The 26,158-nt window shown below is 48.5% G+C and overlaps 1 protein-coding gene across 1 annotated transcript in view; it reads left to right on the forward strand.

Moving 5' to 3' along the window:
- Positions 1-26,158, forward strand: part of LOC140404494 (talin-2-like) — a 392,578-nt gene that overhangs the window by 107,967 nt on the left and 258,453 nt on the right. Inside the window, 8 exon segments of the mRNA XM_072493108.1 lie at positions 14,202-14,331; positions 14,435-14,587; positions 15,633-15,775; positions 17,430-17,557; positions 17,745-17,808; positions 19,938-20,042; positions 22,033-22,188; positions 23,453-23,554. Coding sequence (XP_072349209.1) covers positions 14,202-14,331; positions 14,435-14,587; positions 15,633-15,775; positions 17,430-17,557; positions 17,745-17,808; positions 19,938-20,042; positions 22,033-22,188; positions 23,453-23,554 — 981 coding nt within the window.

Raw genomic sequence — 26,158 nt, forward strand, 5'->3', positions numbered from 1 at the left:
TGGCCATTTTTGTGTGAAACTTCACGCAACATTTATCCCCAGCGTCTTTTGTTACAATTTTCTGTTTTGCTTTTGGTCTTCTTGACATGGAATCATCAAATGATAGACCGCAGAAGGAGGCCATTTGCCCCATCATGCCTGTGTCGGCTCTTTGGAAGAGGTATCCCTTTGGTTCTACCTGCCCCTCCTCTTCCCTCCAGGCCCCGCAATATTTTTTCTTTTTCCAGTATTTATCCAATTCCCTTGTGCAATTTACTATTGACCCTGCTTCCCATCTTCCTCCTCAGACAGAGCATTCCCAAACCCAACAGCTCATAGGACTGTTTTATCCCCGTTCTGATGTCGCTTCACATTTGAACAAATGTGGAAATCGCAAGACACGAGAAGGTCCAATTCTGTCCCATTAAACGTCTGTCTTCCTGAGATTGCACATAGAACATAGAACGATACAGCACAGTACAGGCCCTTTGGCCCACGATGGTGCACCGAAACAAAAGCCATCTAGCTTACACTATGCCATTATCATCCATATGTTTAGCCAATAAATTTTTAAATGCCCTCAATATTGGCGAGTTCACTACTGTAGCAGGTAGGGCATTCCACGGCCTCACTACTCTTTGCGTAAAGAACCTACCTCTGACCTCTGTCCTATATCTATTACCCCTCAGTTTAAAGCTATGTCCCCTCGTGCCAGCCATTTCCATCCGCGGGAGAAGGCTCTCACTGTCCACCCGATCCAACCCCCTGATCATTTTGTATCACATGATAGAACATACAACAGTACAGCACAGAACAGGCCCTTCGGCCCTCGATGTTGTGCCGAGCATTGTCCGAAACCAAGTCAAGCTCTCCCACTCCCTGTCATTCTGGTGTGCTCCATGTGCCTATCCAATAACCGCTTGAAAGTTCCTAAAGTGTTCGACTCCACTATCACAGCAGACAGTCCATTCCACACCCTAACCACTCTCTGAGTAAAGAACCTACAACCCGAGGAAATAGTCTCTGAACGTCCACTCTATCTATCCCCCTCATTATCTTATAAACCTCTATTAAGTCGCCTCTCACCCTCCTCCGCTCCAAAGAGAAAAGCCCTAGCTCCCTCAACCTTTCCTCGTAAGACCTATCCTGCAAACCAGGCAGCATTCTGGTAAATCTCCTTTGCACCCTTTCCAATGCTTCCACATCCTTCCTATAATGAGGTGACCAGAACTGCACACAATACTCCAAATGTGGTCTCACCAGGGTCATGTATAGTTGCAGCATAATCCCGCGACTCTTAAACTCAAGCCCCCTGTTAATAAACGCTAACACACTATAAGCCTTCTTCACGGCTCTATCCACTTGAGTGGCAACCTTAAGAGATCTGTGGACATGAACCCCAAGATCTCTCTGTTCCTCCACATTCCTCAACCCTGCCGTTGACCCTGTAATCCGCATTCAAATTCTTTCTACCAAAATGAATCACCTCGCACTTATCAGGGTTAAACTCCATCTGCCATTTTCTGGCCCAGCTCTGCATCCTATCAATGTCTCTTTGCAGCCTACAACAGCCCTCCACCCTCATCCACTACTCCACCAATCTTGGTGTCATCAGCAAAATTACTGACCCACCCTTCAGCCCCCTCCTCCAAGTCATTGATAAAAATCACAAATAGCAGAGGACCCAGCACTGATCCCTGTGGTACACCGCTGGTAAGTGGTCTCCAGTCTGAACATTTTACATCCACCTCTGTCTTCTATGTGATAGCCAGTTACTTATCCAATTGGCCAAATTTCCCTCTATCCCACACCTCCTTACTTTCTTCATGAGCCGACTATGGGGAACCTTATCAAACGCCTTACTAAAATCCATGTATACGACAGCAACTGCTCTACCTTCATCTACACACTTAGTTACCTCCTCAAAGAATTCAATCAAATTTGTGAGGCAAGACTTGCCCTTCACAAATCCGTATTGACTATCCCGGATTAAGCTGCATCTTTCCAACTGGTCATAAATCCTATCCTTCAGGACCTTTTCCATTATCTTCCCGACCACCGAAGTAAGACTAAGTGGCCTATAATTACCAGGGTCATTCCTATTCCCTTTCTTGAACAGAGGAACAACATTCGCCACTCTCCAGTCCTCTGGCACTATTCCCGTGGACAGCGAGGACCCAAAGATCAAAGCCAAAGGCTCTGCAATCTCATCCCTTGCCTCCCAAAGAATCCTTGGGTATATCCCATCTGGCCCAGGGGACTTGTCGACCCTCAGGTTTTAAAAAATTGCTAATACATCCTTCCTCAGAACATCTACTTCCTCCAGCCTCCCCGCCTGAATCACACACACATCCTCAAAAACATGGCCCCTCTCCTTTGTAAACACTGAAGAAAAGTATTCATTCAACGCCTTTCCTATCTCTTCTGACTCCATGCACAAGTTCCCACTACTGTCCTTGACCGGCCCTACCCTCACCCTGGTCATTCTTTTATTTATATATGATCAATAACAGAGTCGCTTTCTCACCGCAGTAATCAATCTTCATCAATAAACTGCAACACACCCAGACATGAGATGCAGAGACTTGAGTGGTGAAGAGCTTTTGGGGAGTGTAGCCTCCTGACTTTCCTGAGACGCCCGACACGGCCCACATGTTGGGCGAGATTCTCCACCCGTGTGTTTCCCAGCGGTTCCCTGGCGGTGGGATTCTGTACTCCCACCGCTTGTCAATGGGATTTCCCATCGAAGGCACCCCCACGCCGCCGGGAAACCCGCGGGAAGCGGGTTGCGCTGTTGGCGGGAAAAGCGAATCCCAGCATCCGGAATTCTCCGGCCAGTATGTCTCAAATTCCTGCCAGGTGCAAAGTGGCCTGGGAGATTCTCAGTGCCGCAGACCCTTGGTTAACCTGCACACTGCCCACACGTCGAGAAACTCAACACGGTTGATAGCACGAAAGGAGGCCATTCAGCCCGTTGTCTCCATTCAGGTTGAAAATCTATCGAGTCTATTCCCACCTTCCAGCTCTTGGCCTGTAGTCCTGTAGGTTACAGCACCTCAATTGCAGATCCAAATTTATTTTTCAATATGGTTTGAGTTTCTGATCTCAGGGTGAGAGAGTTATTCCAGAACTCCTCTCAAATTCTTCAGCTATCGACAGTACATTTCTGCCCCGCTTCTCGGCTGCTTTGTTGAAGGAAACAGGTCCTTCCCATCCACTAATTCGGGTCTCTCATTATCCGCCTCAATCACATCCTCAGTTGGCCTCTTGATGGAGGGCCTCGCATTCTCACCATTTCTCTCCCAAACTTTGGGAAAAGCACTTCCCGTCCACCAACTGAGGGACCCCACCATCTGAAATGGATTGAATTTGGGGAACGCTGCCAGATTGCTGTGAGTCACGGCATGGAACCCTGCCCAGTCAATCTACAAAAGTTTCCACAATTCCTTCGCAGTTTAATGGAAATAAAACAATTCTGTACTGACGCTGAACATGTGTAAGGAACCCAGTTTCAGCAAAACATGTGGAGGATGAGAGAGGATGTCAGTTGATGGGACTGCGTGGGTATAAATTGTGAGGGAGGAGATGGGTGTTCATGGTGAGGGAGGGAGGGAGGGGATGTTATTGGTGAGGGAGAGGGGGGGAGGGGATGTTAATGGTGAGGGAGGGAGAGGGAGGGGATGTTAATGGGGAGGGAGGGAGGGGATGTTAATGGGGAGGGAGGGAGGGGATGTTATTGGTGAGAGGGGGAGGGGGTGTTAATGGTGAGGGAGGGAGGGGGGAGGGGATGTTAATGGGGAGGGAGGGAGGGGATGTTATTGGTGAGGGAGGGAGGGGGTGTTAATGGTGAGGGAGGGAGGGGGGAGGGGATGTTAATGGTGAGGGAGGGAGAGGGAGGGGATGTTAATGGGGAGGGAGGGAGGGGATGTTAATGGGGAGGGAGGGAGGGGATGTTATTGGTGAGAGGGGGAGGGGGTGTTAATGGTGATGGAGGGAGGGGGGAGGGGATGTTAATGGGGAGGGAGGGAGGGGATGTTATTGGTGAGGGAGGGGGTGTTAATGGTGAGGGAGGGAGGGGGGAGGGGATGTTAATGGTGAGGGGGGGAGGGGATGTTAATGGGGAGGGAGGGGGTGTTAATGGTGAGGGAGGGGATGTTATTGGTGAGGGAGGGAGGGGGTGTTAATGGTGAGGGAGGGGGGGAGGGGGAGGGATGTTAATGGGGAGGGAGGGGGAGGGGGTGTTAATGGTGAGGGAGGGAGGGGGGGTGTTAATGGTGAGGGAGATGGAGGGGATGTTAATGGTGAGGGAGGGAGGGGGGATGTTAATGGTGAGGGGGGGAGGGGGTGTTAATGGTGAGGGAGGGAGGGGGCGGGGGTGTTAATGGTGAGGGAGGGGGGAGGGGATGTTAATGGGGAGGGAGGGGGAGGGGATGTTAATGGGGAGGGAGGGGGGAGGGGATGTTAATGGTGAGGGAGGGAGGGGGGAGGGGATGTTATTGGTGGGAGGGGGAGGGGGTGTTAATGGTGAGGGAGGGAGGGGGAGGGGATGTTAATGGGGAGGGAGGGAGGGGGGAGGGGATGTTAATGGGGAGGGAGGGAGGGGGAGGGGATGTTAATGGGGAGGGAGGGAGGGGGCGGGGGTGTTAATGGTGAGGGAGAGGGAGAGGGGATGTTAATGGTGAGGGAGGGAGGGGGGATGTTAATGGTGAGGGGGGGAGGGGGTGTTAATGGTGAGGGAGGGGGGAGGGGTGTTAATGGTGAGGGAGGGGGGGAGGGGAGGGATGTTAATGGGGAGGGAGGGGGAGGGGGTGTTAATGGTGAAGGAGTGGGGAGGGGATGTTAATGGTGAGGGAGGGGGGTGGGGGAGGGGTTGTTAATGGTGAGGGAGAGGGGGAGGGGATGTTAATGGTGAGGGTGATGGGATGTTAATGGTGAGGGAGAGGGGGAGGGGATGTTAATGGTGAGGGTGATGGGATGTTAATGGTGAGGGAGGGGGGGGATGTTAATGGTGAGGGGGGAGGGGATGTTAATGGTGAGGGGGGAGGGGATGTTAATGGTGAGGGAGTGGGGAGGGGATGTTAATGGTGAGGGAGAGGGGGAGGGGATGTTAATGGAGGGGGAGAGGGGTAGGGGATGTTAATGGTGAGGGTGGGACTGAGGGGTGGACTAAATTGTGATGGATGGAGAGCTGGGCTGCCGTTGGTGAGGGTAAACTGATCGGTGGATAGTGCCTCCCCCTTCTCATTCCATAACATTGGACTTCTTGCTATGAATACTGGTGCCAATGTCCCGAGCGATAGAATTCCTCCTTTCCTCCAGCCACACGTCTATCTCACTTCTCCAGTTTGCACATGACTGAGGTAATTATCCAGCGATTATAATTAAGATCCTGCCCTTTAACTCTTTGATCCTTGTACTTTACAAAGAGTACTATGTGTCTGCTGTTCTGATGTTTTTGCTCCTCGTGTGGATCACAATGATGGATCCTCTTTCTTCTTCGATGGGATATGGTTGGGAATGTGCAAGAGGCCAGAGATTTTGCAGAGTGTTGAGAGTTTGGCAGGTTATCGGACTGAAGGAGGTTGCAGATAGGAGGGAAGCAGCATTGTTAAAGGTTTATTCACAGTGTATGGGTGACCATTGACTGTGGTGGGTTTGGGTAAATGGTGGACCTCTCCATGTTGGCATGCCCCCGTGATGGAGCCGTCTGCTGCTCCCTCGCTCCAGTCACAGCCTGCACTTGCTACAAATGTGCCACATGTTTGTGATTCACCTTCTGTACCCCAGGCCTTTGCCTGTAACACAGCTGAACATTTTTGTGCTGCTCCAACTGATGGTCGGCTGACAGGGGTCAACGTCTTGTCACCATGACGACAGTAGGCATGGGATAGATTCCAGGGAGGTGGCTTGGCCAATGGGGCTGCTTTAAAAAGCTGCTTCAAGATGAAAAGCATTTGACAAATATCCGAGACGAGGGTTAAACGTCAACACCGATTATTGGTGTATTTAACTTAATGGATCCTGTACTTTTCGGATCATTCAAGTCAATGTTGTTGTGAGGGAACTTTATGATCTTACGGTTGGTGCTGGCTAGGCTAAGAAATTCAATGACATTTTTCCAAGTTGTAAACGATTGCACAGAAACTCTCAGGTGATTGCAGCTGGGCAACCAGAGTTTGAAATTGATAGTAACTGTGTTCGGCATAATTACTTCACAAAGTGAGTTGGTGGATCACAGGAAATGGTTGAAGCATAGACCTTTGCATTTTTTAAAGAAAAATTGGATGAATGTTTGCAAGTGGCTCAGCGCTTGACTGTTGCTGGGGGGAAAAAAAAGAGACGTCCCGTCGAATCTTTTCACCGCGCACTCATCAAGTCAGACACAAGGCAGGTTTATTTTGTCGGCAGGTGACCAGACCCTGTAGTTGAATACATGTAACTTCTAGCAAATGTAAGTGAGCTACAATTGTGAGCCAAATGATGGTCTTAAGTTGGTTGGTAGCCCTCAGGACTGTTCAGTCAGTGCTGTCCAGGCATTGCGTCTTTTGTCAGTTGAAAAAAAGCTTGGTTGGGGGTTGGGCAGCAAGTGGTCCTGATGGCAACACCTTGACCAATCAGATTTGACTTGCTTTTTTGAATTGAAGTAAAATCGTGAGGGATGATTATCCCATGTTGCATTCTCCATGGCAATGCCTTGGCCAATCAGAATCCACTTGCCAATTCATCAGCTTTTCCCATGCAATATAAATTGTTGTTCCCTTTGAAATTTGGCATTCTTGCATCTACCCTGATGAGGGCAAGATGAAAAGCTTTGTCATCATGTCTCTTTTCTCAGCAATAAACATTTGAACTGGAGCAAGAAACGTAGAAATAGGATGAGACCATTTAGCACCTCGAACCTGTGCTGTCGTTCATTGAGACTATGGTTGATCTGTGACCTAACTCCATACACCCACCTTTTCCCCATATCCCTTCCTACCTTTGGCAAACTAAAATCTAACAATTCAGTTAAATGGCACGGTGGCACAGTGGTTAGCACTGCTGCCTCACAGCGCCAGGGACCCGGGTCCGATTCCAGCCTTCGCTGACTGTGTGGAGTTTGCATGTTCTCCCCATGACTGCGTGAGTTTCCTCCCACAGCCCGTAGATCTGCAGGTTTGGTGGATTGGCCGTGCTCAATTGCCCCTTAGTGTCCAAAGATGTGCAGATTAACTGGGGTTGCGGGGATAGGCCGGGGATGTGGGCCTAAGTAGGGTGCTCCTTCAGACGGTCAGTGCAGACTCGATGGGCCGAATGGCCTCCTGCACGGACAATTGATCTTCTATTGATTGCCATTTTCTGAAAGAGAATTCCAAATTTATTTGAGGAAATGTTTTCTAATTTCACTGCTGCAAACTCTAGTTTTTAAACTTTGACCCCTGCTCTTACATTACCCCAACCAGCAAAAATCACAGGACATCTGAGCAAACGCAGGCCATTCGGCCCATCGAGTCTGCTCTGCCATTCAATGAGTGATCTGGGATGATAATCCTCAACTCCACTTTCCTGCCTTTTCCCCATAACTCTTGAGTCCCTAACTGATTAGAAAATGAAAGCAGGAGGAGGGCATTCGGCCCTTCGAGCCTGCTACACCATTCATTATGATCATGGCTGATCATCAAGTTCAATACCCTGATCCTGCCTTCCCACCCAAATCCCTCGATCACTTTAGCCTCAAGAGCTGTATCTAATTCCTTCTTGAAATTTCGCAATGTTTCACCTCAACTACTTTCTGTGGGAGTGAATTCCACAGATTCCCCACTCTCTGGGTGAAGAAATTTCTCCTCACCTCAGTCCTAAAATGTTCACTCCTTATCCTCAAACTATGACCCCGAGTTCTGGACTCTCCACCATCGGGAACATTCTTTCTGAATCTCCCCGGTCTAATCCTGTTAGAATTTTATAAGTTTCTATGAGATCCCCTCTCACTCTACTAAACTCCAATGAATATAATCCCAACCGATTTAGTCTCTCCTCATATGACATGCCCGCCATCCCAGGAATCAGCCTGGTAAACCTTCGCTGCACTCCCTCCATAGCAAGAACATCCTTCCTCAGATAAGGACACCAAAACTGTAAACAATACTTTTGCCGTATATGTACACACATCTCAATCGTGAACATACTTAACGACCCAGCCTCTACAGCTCTCTGCGGTAATGAATTCCACAGATTCACTCCCCTCTGAGAGAAGAAATTCCTCCTCATCTCTGTCTTAAATGGGTGACTCCTCACTCTGAGATTCTGCCCTCTGGTCCTCGACTCTCCCACAGAGGAAACATCCTCTCAGCATCGACCCTATCAAACTTTCTGAGAGTCCTTTATGTCTCAATATGTTTGGCCCTCATTCTACTAAACTCCAATGAGCACAGGCCCAACCTACTCAACCTCTCCTCATAAGAAAATCCCTCCATATCCGAGACTAACCGAGTGAACCTTCTCTGGACTGCCTCCAATGCCAGCATGTCTTTCCTTCGATAAGGGGACCAAAACTGTTCACTGTGTCCCAGGTGTCGTTGAACTAGTGCCTTGTATATTTTTAGTGGGACTTCCCTATTTTTTACTTCGTTCCCTTTGAAATGAAGGCCAACATTCCGTTGGCCATTCTTTTTCCCTAACCTATCCCTTACATTGCCCCTGGTTGGTTAATACCTTAAAAACGATAGTCAAATATTCCCTTAACCTTCAACCTTCAGGGCATACAATGCATGTTGTGTACGTTAACCCTGCCAGTCTCTGGGTCATTCCTGTAAATCTATACGGCCCTCCCTCAAAGAACATAGAACGATTCAGCGCAGTACAGGCCCTTCGGCCCACAGTGTTGCACCGAAACAAAAGCCATCTAACCTACACTATGCCATTATCATCCATATGTTTATCCAATAAACTTTTAAATGCCCTCAATGTTGGCGAGTTCACTACTGTAGCAGGTAGGGCATTCCACGGCCTCACTACTCTTTGCGTAAAGAACCTACCTCTGACCTCTGTCCTATATCTATTACCCCTCAGTTTAAAGTTATGTCCCCTCGTGCCAGCCATATCCATCGGAGAAGGCTCTCACTGTCCACCCTATCCAACCCCCTGATCATTTTGTATGCCTCTATTAAGTCTCCTCTTAACCTTCTTCTCTCCAACGAAAACAACCTCAAGTCCGTCAGCCTTTCCTCATAAGATTTTCCCTCCATACCAGGCAACATCCTGGTAAATCTCCTCTGCACCCGCTCCAAAGCCTCCACGTCCTTCCTATAATGCGGTGACCAGAACTGTACGCAATACTCCAAATGCGGCCGTACCAGAGTTCTGTACAGCTGCAACATGACCTCCCGACTCCGGAGCTCAATCCCTCTACCAATAAAGGCCAGCACTCCATAGGCCTTCTTCACAACCCTATCAACCTGGGTGGCAACTTTCAGGGATCTATGTACATGGACACCTAGATCCCTCTGCTCATCCACACTTTCAAGAACTTTACCATTAGCCAAATATTCCGCATTCCTGTTATTCCTTCCAAAGTGAATCACCTCACACTTCTCTACATTAAACTCCATTTGCCACCTCTCAGCCCAGCTCTGCAGCTTATCTATATCCCTCTGTAACCTGCTACATCCTTCCACACTATCGACAACACCACCGACTTTAGTATCGTCTGCAAATTTACTCACCCACCCTTCTGCGCCTTCCTCTAGGTCATTGATAAAAATGACAAACAGCAACGGCCCCAGAACAGATCCTTGTGGTACTCCACTTGTGACTGTACTCCATTCTGAACATTTCCCATCAACCACCACCCTCTGTCTTCTTTCAGCTAGCCAATTTCTGATCCACATCTCTAAATCACCCTCAATCCCCAGCCTCCGTATTTTCCTGTAGCCAATGATGACATAAAAATCAAAGCCAAAGGTCCAGCAATCTCTTCCCTGGCCTCCCAGAGAATCCTAGGATAAATCCCATCAGGTCCCGGGGACTTATCTATTTTCAGCCTGTCCAGAATTGCCAACACCTCTTCCCTACGTACCTCAATGCCATCTATTCTATTAGCCTGGGGCTCAGCATTCTCCTCCACAACATTATCTTTTTCCTGAGTGAATACTGACGAAAAATATTCATTTAGTATCTCGCCTACCTCTTCAGACTCCACACACAATTTCCCATCCCTGTCCTTGACTGGTCCTACTCTTTCCCTAGTCATTCGCTTATTCCTGACATACCTATAGAAAGCTTTTGGGTTTTCCTTGATCCTTCCTGCCAAATACTTCTCATGTCCCCTCCTTGCTCGTCTTAGCTCTCTCTTTAGATCCTTCCTCGCTACCTTGTAACTATCCATCGCCCCAACCGAAACTTCACACTTCATCTTCACATAGGCCTTCTTCTTCCTCTTAACAAGAGATTCCACTTCCTTGGTAAACCACGGTTCCCTCGCTCGACGCCTTCCTCCCTGTCTGACCGGTACATACTTATCAAGAACACGCAGTAGCTGATCCTTGAACAAGCCCCACTTATCCAGTGTGCCCAACACTTGCAGCCTACTTCTCCACCTTATCCCCCCCAAGTCACGTCTAATGGCATCATAATTGCCCTTCCCCCAGCTATAACTCTTGCCCTGCGGTGTATACTTATCCCTTTCCATCATTAACGTAAACGTCACCGAATTGTGGTCACTGTCCCCAAAGTGCTCTCCTACCTCCAAATCCAACACCTGGCCTGGTTCATTACCCAAAACCAAATCCAACGTGGCCTCGCCTCTTGTTGGCCTGTCAACATATTGTTTCAGGAAACCCTCCTGCACACACTGTACAAAAAACGACCCATCTATTGTACTCGAACTATATCTTTTCCAGTCAATATTTGGAAAGTTAAAGTCTCCCATAATAACTACCCTGTTACTTTCGCTCATATCCAGAATCATCTTCGCCATCCTTTCCTCTACATCCCTAGAACTATTAGGAGGCCTATAAAAAACTCCCAACAGGGTGACCTCTCCTTTCCTGTTTCTAACTTCAGCCAATACTACCTCGGAAGAGTCCCCATCTAGCATCCTCTCCGCCACCGTAATACTGCTCTTGACTAGCAGCGCCACACCTCCCCCTCTTTTGCCTCCTTCTCTGAGCTTACTAAAACACCTAAACCCCGGAACCTGCAACATCCATTCCTGTCCCTGCTCTATCCATGTCTCCGAAATGGCCACAACATCGAAGTCCCAGGTACCAACCCACGCTGCCAGTTCCCCTACCTTGTTTCGTATACTCCTGGCATTGAAGTAGACACACTTCAAACCACCTACCTGAACACTGGCCCCCTCCTGCGATGTCAAATCTGTGCTCCTGACCTCTATACTCTCATTCTCCCTTTCCCTAAAACTACAATCCAGGTTCCCATGCCCCTGCTGCATTAGTTTAAACCCCCCCAAGGAGCACTAACAAATCTCCCCCCCAGGATATTTGTGCCCCTCAGGTTCAGATGTAGACCATCCTGTCTGTAGAGGTCCCACCTTCCCCAGAAAGAGCCCCAGTTATCCAAAAATCTGAAACCCTCCCGCCTGCACCATCCCTGTAGCCACGTGTTTAAATGCTCTCTCTCCCTATTCCTCATCTCACTATCACGTGGCACGGGCAACAACCCAGAGATAACAACTCTGTTTGTTCTAGTTCTGAGCTTCCATCCTAGCTCCCTGAAAGCCTGCCTGACATCCTTGTCCCCTTTCCTACCTATGTCGTTGGTGCCAATGTGGACCACGACTTGGGGCTGCTCCCCCTCCCCCCTAAGGACCCGGAAAACACGATCCGAGACATCACGTACCCTTGCACCTGGGAGGCAACATACCAAACGTGAGTCTCTCACGCTCCCACAAAATCTCCTATCTGTGCCCCTGACTATAGAGTCCCCAATTACTAATGCTCTGCTCCTCTCCCCCCTTCCCTTCTGAGCAACAGGGACAGACTCCGTGCCAGAGGCCCGTACCCCATGGCTTACCCCTGGTAAGTCGTCCCCCCCACAAGTATCCAAAGCGGTATACTTGTTTCTCAGGGGAACGACCGCAGGGGATCCCTGCACTGACTGTTTTTTCCCAGTCCCTCTTACAGTTACCCACCTATCTCCAATCTTTGGTGTAACTAATTCCCTGAAGCTGCTATCTATGACCCCTTCTGCCTCCCGAATGATCCGAAGTTCTTCCAACTCAGGGCATTTAAAAGTTTATTGGATAAACATATGGATGATAATGGCATAGTGTAGGTTAGATGGCTTTTGTTTCGGTGCAACATCGTGGGCCGAAGGGCCTGTACTGCGCTGTATTGTTCTATGTTCTAACTCCAGCTCCAGTTCCCTAACTCGGTCTTGGAGGAGCTGGAGATGGCAGCACCTCCTGCAGGTAAAATCAGCAGGGACACTAACTGCATCCCTCACCTCAAACATCCTGCAGGAGGAACATTGCACTCCCTTCCCTGCCATTCCTCTAACTTTCTACCAAGATCTGGCTAACAACTAAATTAAATTTTTATAAAAAATAATAATAATATAATAAAAATATGGTACTTACCTCAGACCAAAGGGTTTTATTATTAGGTTAGAGGAGGAGGGCGGGTGGGAGACACTACACGTGTAGTGTCTCGGGTTTCCTCTCCACCAGACCTCTGTCCTATATCTATTACCCCTCAGTTTAAAGCTATGTCCCCTCGTGCCAGCCATTTCCATCCGTGGGAGAAGGCTCTCACTGTCCACCCTATCCAACCCCCTGATCATTTTGCATGCCTCTATTAAGTCTCCTCTTAACCTTCTTCTCTCCAACGAAAACAACCTCAAGTCCATCAGCCTTTCCTCATAAGATTTACCCTCCATACCAGGCAACATCCTGGTAAATCTCCTCTGCACCCGCTCCAAAGCCTCCACGTCCTTCCTATAATGCGGTGACCAGAACTGTACGCAATACTCCAAATGCGGCCGTACCAGAGTTCTGTACGACACCTGGGACACAGTGAACAATATATCCTTTCCAAGGAGTGAGGCCTGCTGCTGTTCACAGCAACTCCAGGTGTGATGTCGCCAGGACATGGCTGAAGCAGCACTTCTCCCTTGTGTCCTGGTCCTCTCGGTTTGAAGATCGGCATTTCAGGAACAGAATCACACAATGCAGAAGAGGCTCTTCGGCCCATCAAGTCTGCACCAACGCATGAACAACGCCTGACCTGCCGGCCTAATCCCATTGGCCAGCCCTTGGCCCACAGCCTCGAATGTCAGGAAGTGCCAGGTGCTCATCCAGGTACTTTTTAAAGGATGTGAGGCAACCCGCCTCTACCCCCCTCCCAGGCAGCACGTTCCAGACCATGTCCACCCTCCCAGGCAGCACGTTCCAGACCCTCACCACCCTCCCAGGCAGCGCGTTCCAGACCCTCACCACCCTCCCAGGCAGCGCATTCCAGACCCTCACCACCCTCCCAGGCAGCGCGTTCCAGACCCTCACCACCCTCCCAGGCAGCGTGTTCCAGACCCTCACCACCCTCCCAGGCAGCACGTTCCAGACCCTCATCCCCCTCCCAGGCAGCACGTTCCAGACCCTCACCACCCTCCCAGGCAGCACGTTCCAGACCCTCACCCCCCTCCCAGGCAGCGCGTTCCAGACCGTCTCCACCCACTGGGTAAAACGTTTTCCTCACATCCCTCCTAAACCTCCCACCTCTCACCTTGAACTTGTGTGTCCCTCGTAACCGACCCTTCAACTAAGGGGACCAGCTGCTCCCTCTCCACCCTGTCCATGCCCCTCATAATCTTGTCCACCTCGATCAGGTCACCCCTCAGTCTTCTCTGCTCCAGGGAAAACAACCCCAGCCTATCCAACCTCTTTTCATAACTTATACATTCCATCCCAGGCAACATCCTGGTGAATTTCCTCTGCATCCTGAACCTTCGGGATTAGTTTCTGTACAGTACCTGTTCAGGATATTTAATAATTTGTGTACCTGAATCCTCCAGTTTCTTTGACCCTCATCGCCATTTATACAATCCTCTGTTCTGTCCTTTATTGATCTGAAGTGAATACCTTGCACTGAAATCCAATTGCTGTAATTCTAGTTAACGTGCTTGCTTCGAGGCCGACTAAATGGAACCGGATTCAGGTCTGGAATGTGGATCAAAGCTCCACTCACCGAATGACTTGTATGATTGAACCTGTCTGGTGCTCTCCTGTTTAGGATATTCTGGAGTATAAGAAAAAACAGAGGCCGCAGAAAGTGAGGATGCTGGACGGAGCCGTGAAGACTGTCATGATCGATGATTCCAAAACTGTTGGTGAACTACTTGTCCCTATCTGCAGTCGAATAGGTTTGTCCAATAGCGCTGCGAGTCCAACAACTCTGCCCCCCCCCACCCACCATGACCCGCGTCCCGTGCCACTAAACACCTGGTTATATTTCTCTAATTCCAGGCATCACAAATTATGAAGAATATTCTTTGATCCAGGATATAATTGAAGAGAAAAAAGAAGATGGAACAGGGACACTGAAGAAAGACAGAACTCTGTTGCGAGACGAAAAAAAGATGGAGAAGTTAAAAGCTAAGCTTCATACGGACGATGACCGTAAGTCTGTCTTCGTTTGGAATGGAGTCGGGGTTCTTCCAACACCGCAATGAATTTCACGTATTCCTCAAACGGGAAATTGCCCCACATTAAAAACATTCCCAGTTCCTTGTAACTAAAATATTTCCCAGGGGTTCACCTTGAGTGATATTTTCAGGAGATGTGGTGTAGTTGGAGCTGTGAGAGTGAATGAGAATTTCTCCATCCCATTATTTGGTGAGGTGATCACACCAATTGTGTTCCATAAGATTGTTTTCTGGAAGGGCGGTTAGCACTGCTGCCTCACGGCGCCGAGGACCCGGGTTCGATCCCGGCCCTGGGTCACTGTCCGTGTGGAGTTTGCACATTCTCCCCGTGTCTGCGTGGGTCTCACCCCACAACCTAGAGATATGTAGGGTAGGTGCACTGACCACGCTAAATTGCTCCTTAATTGGGAAAAAAAATTAATTGGGTACTTTGAATTAAAGAAGAGGATTGTTTTCTGGCATCTCCAGAAATTGGGTTGGTCTTTCGAGGGGCTGGCATGGGTACAATAGGCCAAAAGGCCTCCCCTTTGCGAGAGGCTCGGCGTTCATTCTGATGTTACTTGTGAAGTTGCAGACCTGGCTGTGCACAGTGTGGGCGGGATCTTGAGGGTAATGGATCGGGACCCCGGTCGAGGGGGAAGAGTGAGGATGATGATTGTGGTGATCTGTACATCTGCACATACACCAGGGACTGCAGACAGATGTAACAGTCACAGCGTCACTAGGGGGCAGCATCAGGGACGGGTATAAAGGGTCCAGCCCAAGGGAGGATCCGCCTCTTTCAGAAGCACAGGGCTAGTGAGCAGCAGCAGACAGAGACAGCTCAGCATAGGCAGCTTACCTTCGCTTCTCTTGTTTTGCCTCTTGACTATATTACGCCTGGTTGAGCTCTGGAGACAGAACAAACCCACTGAATAAAGTATTTGTGTTAACTGGAAGTCTACAATCTTTATTCAGACTTAGAGAATAACATAATGATGATGGATGTTGTCTGTATATTGTTTTTTAATCTCTGACAGTGAATTGGTTGGACCACAGCCGAACCTTCCGAGAGCAAGGAGTTGATGAGAATGAAACGCTGCTGTTACGGCGGAAGTTCTTTTACTCTGACCAGAATGTGGATTCCCGGGACCCAGTGCAGCTTAATCTGCTGTATGTCCAGGTACAGGATTCCTTTCACTGATTTGACAGTAGGGGAGGTGCCTGGGTTGAGTGTGATGAGGGAACTGGTGATTTGGGTAATTCCTGTGGAGAGTTCATGGCCTACAAAGCGTGTCACATTGCGGCCCGTTTTATTGGCACAATGCGGGCGCCTAAGGATACAGAATGGCAGGTGTTGTACACAGAACCCTTATGCGGCATGAGTGCCCCGCACTCCAATCCTGTCCGTGTTCAAACATAAACCAGTGTCAAGGTCTCTCCACCTGGACACCATCTCGATGAAGTAGAACGTCCAGCATTCATTACAAACAGTGGTGTAAATTAAACAAATTGAACTGCTCTTTCGTCTTAATTTAAAATCATTTCCTTTTGGTGAAGCCCCCATCCCTTATGTTACATTGAAAACCTGGGGAATAAGGGGGGTGGGGGAGGGGTGTCAGCGACAGGCTCTTTCCTTAGCCAAGATCCCGAAGGCTGTCTTTGACCTCCTGACCTTGTGGATAATTGCACAAGATGTCAGCACTGATCTCCAAATCTGTGCTTCTGCGATACCGTAGTCAGCAAGGCGTGAATCCCAGTGACCCCGAGGAACATCCCTCCTCTCTCAGTTGGGTGGCACGGGAGGGAGGGGGGGGCGAATTCAAATACCCCATGTGAAACCCCAGACTTAATTGTTTGACTCTTATAGGATGTCAGCTGATGAAGTTGGGCCTGTTATGTCGGTTGGAGATGGCTCCTTCTCCATGTATATCATGGGGCAGCTGACTTTTTTGCGTGTGCGTGTGCATGCTTGTACATGTATGCGCATGTGTGTACGCATTTGTAGGTACACATTTGTCTACACGTGTACGTCTCTGCGTGTGTATGGCTGTTTGTCTACACGTGTACGTCTCTGCGTGTGTATGGCTGTTTGTCTACACGTGTACGTCTCTGCGTGTGTATGGCTGTTTGTCTACACGTGTACGTCTCTGCGTGTGTATGGCTATTTGTCTACACGTGTACGTCTCTGCGTGTGTATGGCTGTTTGTCTACACGTGTACGTCTCTGCGTGTGTATGGCTGTTTGTCTACACGTGTACGTCTCTGCGTGTGTATGGCTGTTTGTCTACACGTGTACGTCTCTGCGTGTGTATGGCTGTTTGTCTACACGTGTACGTCTCTGCGTGTGTATGGCTGTTTGTCTACACGTGTACGTCTCTGCGTGTGTATGGCTGTTTGTCTACACGTGTACGTGTCTGCGTGTGTATGGCTGTTTGTCTACACGTGTACGTCTCTGCGTGTGTATGGCTGTTTGTCTACACGTGTACGTCTCTGCGTGTGTATGGCTGTTTGCCTACACGTGTACGTCTCTGCGTGTGTATGGCTGTTTGTCTACACGTGTACGTCTCTGCGTGTGTATGGCTGTTTGTCTACACGTGTACGTCTCTGCGTGTGTATGGCTGTTTGTCTACACGTGTACGTCTCTGCGTGTGTATGGCTGTTTGTCTACACGTGTACGTCTCTGCGCGTGTATGGCTGTTTGTCTACACGTGTACGTCTCTGCGTGTGTATGGCTGTGTCAGAATCTCTCTCTACGATTGTGTCTTTATTTTTCTTGGTAATAAATTTGAACGAGGCCAATCTCTTTTCTCTTTCATGATGCTTTGCTGTGTAAAGGCTCGGGATGATATTCTCAATGGGTCGCACCCAGTTTCCTTTGAGAAAGCATGTGAATTCGGGGGCATTCAGGCCCAGATCCAGTTTGGACCTCACGTGGAACACAAGCACAAACCTGGATTTCTCGAGTGAGTTCCCGCATTAACTGTTGGTGTTCGGCATGTCAGGGGGGAAGGAACATGACTGGGGGGGTGAGTGGAATAGAGTGGGGACCCTTGAATTGCTGGGGCTTGGGGCTGTGACCTGGAAGAGCTGTGTGACTGGGGTGGTGGCTTTAATGCTCTCTCTCTCTTTCTTCTTCACCTTGTATTCTAGTCTGAAGGAGTTCCTGCCAAAGGAGTACATTAAACAGAGAAATGCAGAAAAGAGAATATTTCAGGTACAGAAGCTGCCCTAACACAATATACAACAGCTTATCATTTCCAGGTCTACATTCATGCCAGTTGGTGAAGGATAGTACTAGAGGCAACCTTTACTCAATCTTGTGTTTATTTACAGAGCGCAACATTGCAAGCATACGCCTCCTAACCCAACTACGCCACAGTTTCAGTTGTGGAGTGTGGCAGCCTTCCATCTCAATGGAAGATGGTTTGCGACATGGTCATCAACTTTGTGTTAAACATTCTCTGGCGTGGCAGTCTCTGCTGCAGGCATTGGGCTGAGATGGTGCAGAATTCGCTAGTCTCTGTTTCCCCTGGGCCTTTCTCTTGTCCAGGTGGCTCACCTCTTCCAAAGCCATTCTAAACAGAGGTCACTGCCATCAGCGACCATCTGTGTCAGTGTCATTGTCCACCAGCTTCATATCTCACTTGCTGGTATCCTTGCAAGGGAGATATGGAGGCCAAAGATTTTGCGGCCCAATGGTCAGTTTATTGTACGAAGGTCCTGTGGTAAATGGCCACTATCCATCTGATGACTCCTGGCCAAACCAGTAAAGACATCAATGGTTTAGCGATGCGTGTCTTCCATTAGGAGTAAGCAGGGCCTCTTGAGGAGGTGACCTCATCCTGCCAAGCGATGCTGAGCATAGATCTGGGAGAGCGAAGGTCTCCGACCTTTCAATTTGTGTCTCTTTATATGTGAAACCCCCAAGTTCAGTCCACACCACCTGGATACAAATACATAAAAATATACAAAAAATACTTGCGGTTTATTCAATCCCTCTCAAGCTTCCAATCGCAATATAATATAAAGGATCCCTCTGGCAAGATTACTTTATCAAAGCCCATTTAGCAGTAACTCTGCTGCAAGTAACTCATCTCCTGACTCCCCAAAGTCTGTCCACCGTCCACAAGGCACAAGTCAGGAGTGTGATGGAATACTCTCCACTTGCCGGGATGAGTGCAGCTCCAACAACACTCAAGAAACACCGTCCAGGACAAAGCAGCCCCGTTTGATTGGCACCCCGTCCACAAACATTCACTCCCTCCACCACCAACGAACAGTGGCAGCCGTGTGTGCCACCTACAAGATGCACTGCGGTAACTCACCCAAGACTCCTTAGGCAGCACCTTCCAAATCCATGACTGCTACCAACTAGTATCTCCTTAGGCAGCAGATACCTGGGAACCCCACCACCTGGATGTTCCCTGACTTGGAAATATATCGGCCGTTCCTTCACTGTTACTGGGACAACATCCTGGAACTCCCTCCCTAACAGCACTGTGGGTGTACCTACCTCAAGGACTGCAACGGTTCAAGAAGGCAGCTCACCACCACCTTCTCAAGAGATGGGCAATATATGCTGGCCCAGCCAGCAGTGCCCATACACCGTGAATAAATTTTAAAAATGCTGCTTCCCTCCTGTCTGTAACCTCCTTCAAATCCGATCACCCACCAAAATTTCTGGCCTCTTGTATAATCCCAATTTTAAGTGTCCTGCCCACCATTGGTGGCCCTGCCGAGACCCTAAGCTATGGAACTCCTCGCAAAATCTTCTCCCTCTAGATCTCTGCCTCTCTTACCATAAAGTGCTCCTTTTCGAACCTCCCACCTTGATCAAGCTTTCGCTCATTTAGCGCAACATCTCCTTAAGTCGAACTCTGTTTGATAACGCTTGTGCTTTGGGTCGTTTAGCTAACTTAGAGGTGCTATATCATTGCAAGTAATTTGCAATTAACAGGATGCAACTGTTTTCAGCTTTAACGAAGACATGATTCAGCACCAGAACGCAGTGTTACAGAAACTGCCGATGGAGGTCAGGAGACCAGGAGAGAAATATCGATCATGGTGAAATATGGAGAGAATTTTAGCATTGCAGGAGGCTATTCAGCCCATTATACCAATGCCAGTGCTAGCATTGCCCCCTGTAGTTAATCGCTGTAATCCCACTTCCCTGCCCTTTCCCACACTTTCTTCCCAAGTGCATGACCATTTTTAACAAGCCAAATGGAGAGAAGTAGAGAGGTGGGAAGCGACCAGGAAACCTGCGCAGGGAGAGAGCGATTCACCAAAAAGGCACTTCAGCCAAGTCGGAAATTAATTTTTCTTTGTGATTTCTTGCGTTAGGAGCACAAGAACTGCGGGGAAATGACTGAGATTGAAGCAAAGGTTAAGTACGTTAAGTTGGCGCGCTCGCTCCGAACCTACGGGGTGTCGTTCTTTTTGGTGAAGGTAAGCACCTCTCCTCTTCCCCCAGTTTTCACACACTTCAGAATCTGAGCGACCCAGCTGTGTTCTGATGGTGAAAGGGTGGGTGTGTGTGTGTGTGTGTGTGTGTGTGTGTGTGTGTGTGTGTGTGTGTGTGTGTGTGTGTGTGTGTGTGTGTGTGTGTGTGTGTGTGTGTGTGTGTGTGTAGAATGTTCAGTGGAGCCTTAATGAGCAACGTTTGAAGCTGTCATTCCTGGACTTGATGCCTTTTTAATATTAAGTTGTTGGGTAAAGTGATTGATTCGTTGGGAGCGGAAGCAGCAAATTGCTGTTGTTAACTGTGACCCCCGCTCGAGTGAGGGATGTCTGTGCTGGCCAATGAACATCCTTCAGTCTGTGCCAACCAAACCTGAGCCAAATTTCCTGCTGACAATCTCATTTTCCCATATCCACACCCCCCATCCTCACAACTCTCCCCATGTTGCTGCAGGGATGTATCTCAACTAGGACCCTCCGAGCTGATCGAAAAGCCTGATCAGATTGTCATTATCCACTAGCAGTGTCTGATCAGACTGTCCTGTTCCGTGATCTGAATCCCACCCAATCTCCCAGAAGTTTGAAGTACAGCACAACTTTGCGTGTCCACTGACTGCTGTTCCCTCTAAAACCGATTTGTAACTGATGCTTTCTCTGCTAGCTTTTCCCGAGCCAATATGTTACTTTTTAGCACAATGGTCCAGTCCTTCCAATCCATGGATCGCCTGAGACCGGATGTACACCCACCCCCTCTCACCCCCCAAAATGTGCTACAGGAACCATTTTGAAGTCCCAACGCATTTGCCTCCATGGGAATTGCCTGGGGAGTCTGAACATGCAATAGGCAAGTTCCCTGTTCTCTGGGATCCTGTGAGGAAGTTTCCAATTCTTTGAGTTATAGTCGGTTCTTATTTACTAACTGGAAATGTTGGATTGAAAATTAGACCATGCGACATGGGAGCAGAATTAGGCCACTCGGCCCATTCAAGCATGGCTGATATTTTTCTCATCCCCATTCTCCTCTTTTCTCCCCATTACCCCTGATCATCTTATTTTTTTTTTACAAATTTAAAGTGCCCAATTCATTTTTTCCAATTAAGGGGTAATTTAGCATCACCAATCCACCTAACCTGCACATCTTTTGGGTTGTGGAGGCGAACCCCACACAAACACGGGGAGAATGTGCAAACTCCACACAGACTGTGACCCAGAGCTGGGATCGAACCTGTGACCTCGGCGCCGTGAGGCAGCAGGGCTAACCCACTGCGCCACCGTGCTGCCCTCTGATCCCCTTATTAATCAAGAACCTATCTGTCTCTCTCTGTAAAACACTCGGTAATTTCGCCTCCTCAGCCTTCTGCAGCAAAGAGTTCCACAGATTCACCACTCTCTGGCTGCAGAAATTCCAGCCCCCGATAACTGATTCCTGAACTGACCTCCCCGCCCTACACAGCTTACCCCCCCCCCCCCCCCCCCCCCATCCACTCGTGTCACACCCGACAGGAAGAGTAGCTGCCACACTGCAAAGCTGTTCGATTTCTTCCCCCCCCCCCCCCAAAAAGATTTTACAGTGAGTTGGTGAACATTTACCAGAATCTAAACAGAGAGTGCAATAAAAGGGGGATGTGGTTCCTGCACGGATTCTCTCCGCTGCTCCCTCAACAGTTTCCTGCAGGATTTTCCATCGGAGGAAGGTGAGGGGACAGTTAATTGTCTGACCCGGGGTTTCTGATCAGAGATTCGGATGATTTGGGTCAAAATATATCACTAACAGAATTCTATGGCATTCTATTCGATACACACCATTTTATCAGACATGATTGAATGGCGGAGCAGACCCGATGGGCCGAATGGCCTAATTCTCCTCCTATGTTTTATGGAAAGGAAATATATTGGAGCTCGACTGGTTTCAGCATAACTTTGGGGCAGTGGGTTTACTGGATGAACTGTTACAGATGAATGGTCTTAATTTTTTTAGGAAAAAATGAAGGGGAAGAACAAATTGGTTCCTAGACTTATGGGGATTACCAAAGAATCAGTGATGCGAGTCGATGAAAAGACCAAAGAAGTGATGCAGGAATGGCCACTCACCACTGTTAAACGCTGGGCAGCCTCTCCAAAGAGCTTTACTCTGGTAGGATATTGGAAATGTTGCCTTCTTGCCTGTAATTCCAGAGCCGTTTAATTTGTTCGGACAGAGATAGAATCCCTACAGTGCAGAGCGAGGCCATTCAGCCTATTGAGTCTCTACCGATCCTCTGATAGAGCTCGCTACCCAGGCCCACGCCGATCCCTGTGACCCCACCTAAACATTTGGACTCTTAAGGGGCAATTTATCATGGTCAGTCCATCTAACCTGCACATCTTTGGAGTGTGTGAGGAAACCGGAGCACCCGGAGGAAACCCACGCAGACGAGGAGAACGTGCAGACTCCGCACAGACAGTCACCAAGGCCAGAATTGAACCCGGGTTCCTGGAGCTGTGAGGCAGCAGTGCTAACCACTGTGCCACCGTGCCACCCCCGATGATGAAAGCTGAGAAGCCCCTGGGCCAGGATTTCATTGTCTTGCCACTGTGTGTGTCCCGTCAGACAGGAAGGCTGTAACATCCTGATGTTTATCTCCTAGAGAATGGCCGCAGTCAACCCCGGGGGCAAACGGAGTCCTCCGACTTCCCCTTCCCCTGGAGAGTTTATCTGTTGCAACAAAGGGCAAGACACAATATTTGGGTTCTTGCCTTTACTATGCATTCCTTCCACCGTCACCGCTGTGGGTGTATGAACACTGGCCACATCCACGTGCACCCCAATTTGCAAGGGCCACAGCACCACCCTTTGTGCCCTGTGCTGGGCTCTGCAGTACTTGGGGGACATCCACCCAGTCGCGACCCATGCCCTGGTGTGATGTGCGAGCTGATGCTGGAGCTGTGGTTGGGGATTTCTGTGAATGGTGTTGGAGGGCAGAGGTGTGTCCCCGCTCCGAGCAGGTGCAGCTTGCTCCTGCGCTCAGCGGGCTGCTCCGAATCCTGCACCTTGTCAACGCACGCCAACAGAATCTGCCTTTTGGGACTTGGTAAAGGGGGGCAGGTATAGATTGTCACTTCAGCATGTCGCCTCCTGGATGGTTGGTGCCAGCTCGTGCCAAGAACCTACGATGAAGGTTTCATCCCTTGAATTACATCAAGCAATTTTGGTTCAATGATTTGGTCTTCAACTGGAGGAACCAGTTGGTGATGTGGTCTCCTCCAGTTGAAAGAGATGAGGGGAATGGGTTATCTGGTTACCCTTTCTCTTGGATACAGTGTGGGAAGATAGAAGGAACTGGGAAGCAGTCTGGATGCTCTTTGAAGTACCTTTCCATCACTCATTAATATTCATCCAACTCTCTCTTCATCTGCAGGACTTTGGCGAATACCAGGAGAGCTACTACTCTGTCCAGACTACTGAGGGCGAACAGATCTCTCAGCTAATCGCTGGCTATATCGACATCATCCTCAAGAAGGTTAGTCTACATAGAAACAGAGAAAATAGGAGCAGGAGGAGGCCATTCGGCCCTGCGAGGCTGCTCTGCCATTTACTATAATCATGGCGGATCCAGAGTCTGCTGAAAATTCTGTCCGAAATCTGAAGAGAAAATGTTGTTTTACCAATCGAAGCCCATCATTCTCAGAGTCTAGTTCTCGCCATTCCTCAACTTTCTGTCCTCGCACGCAATCACCCCGATTCCAAGCCCACCTTCCTTTCCGTGAACCTGCCGTTGCCTCTCAAACCAGCACGCCAGCTTTCCGACAAGTCCGTGTTTAAAGCTCCCCGATTGGTTCCCCGCTCTGACCCAACGCTCAAACCCCTTGAATTAACATCCAAATGGATGGACCGTCAGCATGCGGCGGGAGCCTTCCTCGTTCTCAGATGGTCGACCAACCCATCATCCTCCAACACTTTGCAACTTGCCCTCATGGTTCCACTCTTGCCTGTCGCACGGTTCTCCTTCTGTACCTCTAGCCGGGTTTACCTAGACGGTTGTCTCACTGTGGACAATGTCGATGAACATAGAACATTACAGCGCAGTACAGACCCGTCGGCCCTCGATGTTGCGCCGACCTGTGAAACCACTCTAAAGCCCATCTACACTATTCCCTTATCGTCCATATGTCTATCCAATGACCATTTGAATGCCCTTAGTGTTGGCGAGTCCACTACTGTTGCAGGCAGGGCATTCCACACCCTTACTACTCTCTGAGTAAAGAACCTACCTCTGACATCTGTCCTATATCTATCTCCCCTCAATTTAAAGCTATGTCTCCTCGTGCTAGCCATCACCATCCGAGGAAAAAGGCTCTCACTGTCCACCCTATCTAATCCTCTGATTATCTTGTATGCCTCAATTAAGTCACCTCTTAACCTTCTCTCTAACAAAAACAGCCTCATGTCCCTCAGCCTTTCCTCATAAGATCTTCCCTCCATACCAGGCAACATGCTGGTAAATCTCCTCTGCACCCTTTCCAATGCTTCCACATCCTTCCTACAATGCGGCGACCAGAATTGCACGCAATACTCCAAATGTGGCCGCACCAGAGTTTTGTGCAGCTGCAACATGACCTCATGGCTCCGAAATTCAATCCCTCTACCAATAAAAGCTAACACACCGTACGCCTTCTTAACAACCCTCTCAACCTGGGTGGCAACTCCCAGGGATCTATGTACATGGACACCGAGATCTCTCTGCTCATCCACACTACCAAGAATCTTACCATTAGCCCAGTACTCTGTATTCCTGTTACACCTTCCAAAATGAATCACCTCACACTTTTCTGCATTAAACTCCATTTGCCACCTCTCAGCCCAGCGCGGCAGCTCATCTATGTCCCTCTGTAACTTGTAACATCCTTCCGCACTGTCCATAACTCCACCGACTTTAGTGTCATCTGCAAATTTACTCACCCATCCTTCTACGCCCTCCTCCAGGTCATTTATAAAAATGACAAACAGCAGTGGCCCCAAAACATCCTTGTGGTACACCACTAGTAACTGGACTCCAGTCTGAGCATTTCCCATCAACCACCATCCTCGATCTTCCAGCTAGTCAATTTCTGATCCAAACTGCTAAATCACCCTGAATCCCATGTCTCCGTATCTTCTGCAATAGCCTACCGTGGGGAACCTTATCAAATGCTTTACTGAAGTCCATATACACCACATCATGAAAGTGAAAGTTGACATATTGCAGAATAATAAATCAGTTTGCTCCAATTGCTCGGTTCCATGGCTGAACAATTCCTTTACAACAATGGTTATCCCAGACTGCCAGATCTGTAACTCCACTGGAGGGTGAGTCTGTGTTTGTGAATGAGTAAGATTGATATTAACCTTCGAGAATCCATCTCTACAACTTCTCGGTTCCGTTCCATAGTTCGGATTTGTGGCTGGGAGAGAATCTGCCGGGAGAAGGTGCAAACTCCACACAGACAGTGAGCCGGGGCCGGAATAGAACCCGGGTCACTGGGGCTGTGAGGCAGCAGTGCTAATCACTGTACCACCCTATTCAGAAAGGAACAGCAAACAACAGAGGAAAGAAAATAATGAATTTGAGTCAGTTACAGAAGGAGAAATAAAGAATGGAAAATAAATATTGGATTGGGAGAGAAAAGGGGTTAAGAAGGAACAGTGCAAAAATATGTTTTAAATCTCTTAAGAGGAGATTCTGGAATGAAATTCAGAAGTTTAAATTGTTCTTGTCTGGGCCAGAGTTGACATGGCATTAACCATTATAACATGGGATTAACCATTATAACATGGTATTAACTATTATAACATGGCATTAACTATTACAACATGGCATTAACCATTACAACTTGGTAAACAGCATTATAACATGGTATTAACTATTATAACATGACATTAATCATTAGAACATGGTATTAACTATTATAACATGGCATTAACCATTATAACTTGACATTAATCATTAGAACATGGCATTAACTATTATAACATGGCATTAACCATTATAACATAGTATTAACTATTACAACATGGCATTAACCATTACAACATGGTATTAACCATTATAACATGGTATTAACTATTATAACATGACATTAATCAT

This window comes from Scyliorhinus torazame, chromosome 30 (genome assembly GCF_047496885.1).
Source record: "Scyliorhinus torazame isolate Kashiwa2021f chromosome 30, sScyTor2.1, whole genome shotgun sequence".
Taxonomy (NCBI): Eukaryota; Metazoa; Chordata; class Chondrichthyes; order Carcharhiniformes; family Scyliorhinidae; genus Scyliorhinus; species Scyliorhinus torazame.